Below are 1484 nucleotides of genomic sequence, written 5' to 3' on the forward strand. Positions count from 1 at the left end.
GCACGACGGTGTTTCCGCAGACAGTTCCTGTGTCCCTCACCTCTCACACAGTCAGGACTGACCGGCAAAGGCCAGCGTGGCTGAAGGATCAGGATGAGGGGGAACACCACAGGAACTGCTGGGCTGTTCGTAGCAAACTCGCTTCAGCACCAGAGGCACTTACCTTACTTTCTTGATTGCCATATGCTAAAATCTGAAGGCAGTCCGTTGTGATGGCCAAGAATTTGACGTTTGTCTTGTTGAGCAATGCAACCATTTTCTGCAGCCCACCAGCGAGACGGACAGCCATCTTGGCTCCTTCCTGATGCAACAGGAGGTTGTGAAGAGTTGTGATGGCATAGAACAGCACCGAGTCCACTGGGGACCTACAGAAGGAACAAAACTCCTGAGCACCTGCACCTACCAGTACCGATGGAACGACGCAAGCACCGTCTCGGCAGCCCACGTACCCAAGCATTTTCACCAAAGCAGGGATGCCTCCTGATTTGAAGATGGCCAATAAGCCTTCGCGGTGATGCGAGAGATTGTGTAGCGTGCCTGCAGTGCAACGGGCCGTTTCCACGTCGTTCGTGTTCTGCATGGTACGTACAATCGCAGATACCATTTGCGGAGATCTCATAATAGCATGGCGGGACGCCTCCTTTTTGGATAACTGATGAACCATAACTGCAGCCTTGTTCACCACCACCTACGGACACATTTGAAGGAGACACGTAGTTTTAAGGTCACTGAAGAAGCCCCACAGGCCAGCGACCCTGAGGCAAAGAAAAAAAAGCTTACCTGGTCCTCATCATTCAACAGTTTGGTCAGCTCTGGGATGGCGCGAGTTGCAAGTTCCGCATCATCCTGGTAGTTTATCAAATTAACAACGGCGTGTTTTAACATCTGGGACGGCTCAGCCAGGCGTTGCACGTTAGTCGGATGGGCAGCATCAAACTGCGTGGATGGGATTTGCATTCCTTCATCCAGTGTTTCAGGGAACATAGCTGCACGCACCCTCTGAGCTCTAGTCATTGCATACTGGCCATCAATATCTGAAAAACAAGGTAAGTCCTTACCTCAAACGAGGGATAAAAAGCTCATCTTCCAGATGGGCAACAGCTCAGCATTTAGCTTTCTGTCTTGTGAAGCTGCGTGTCTAAGCAAACCAGTGCAACAGAAAAGGCCTTACCAGCAACTTGCTCCTGGGTAAAGGACTGAGAGAATCCCTGCTCCCACTCATACAGCACTTGCGTCGTGTCCACATCCTCCTCTTCGGGATTTCCCTTGCCACTCAAGGAGGGAGCAGTTGTCGTGGCACCGGAATGGATACCAGAGTCCAGATATGATTGTTGCTGCCAATGACTGACTGCTGCTTTTCTGTCTGGCTCCATTGCCATATCCAGCTCCATCAAGTCAGCTGTAAGAAATCATCGTTGAACAATTAAGTTTGGTTCAATGACTCCAGCATTTACTAATCCTTCAAGAGATGACATAGATTTTAA

The 1484-nt window shown here is 50.1% G+C and overlaps 1 protein-coding gene across 1 annotated transcript in view; it reads right to left on the reverse strand.

Annotated features, from left to right (window-relative positions):
- CTNNB1 (catenin (cadherin-associated protein), beta 1, 88kDa) overlaps positions 1 to 1395 on the reverse strand; it is a 7575-nt gene extending 6180 nt beyond the window's left edge. The window contains exons 1-4 of the mRNA XM_010158684.1: positions 1172 to 1395; positions 781 to 1034; positions 450 to 688; positions 164 to 365 (exon numbers count right to left, since the gene is read on the reverse strand). Of these exons, the coding sequence (XP_010156986.1) occupies positions 164 to 365; positions 450 to 688; positions 781 to 1034; positions 1172 to 1391 (915 nt within the window). The 5' untranslated portion in view covers positions 1392 to 1395. The remainder of the gene's footprint in view (positions 1 to 163; positions 366 to 449; positions 689 to 780; positions 1035 to 1171) is intronic.
- Positions 1396 to 1484: the final 89 nt, after the last annotated feature.

The sequence above is a fragment of the Eurypyga helias genome, unplaced genomic scaffold (genome assembly GCF_000690775.1).
Source record: "Eurypyga helias isolate BGI_N326 unplaced genomic scaffold, ASM69077v1 scaffold39, whole genome shotgun sequence".
Lineage (NCBI taxonomy): Eukaryota > Metazoa > Chordata > Aves > Eurypygiformes > Eurypygidae > Eurypyga > Eurypyga helias.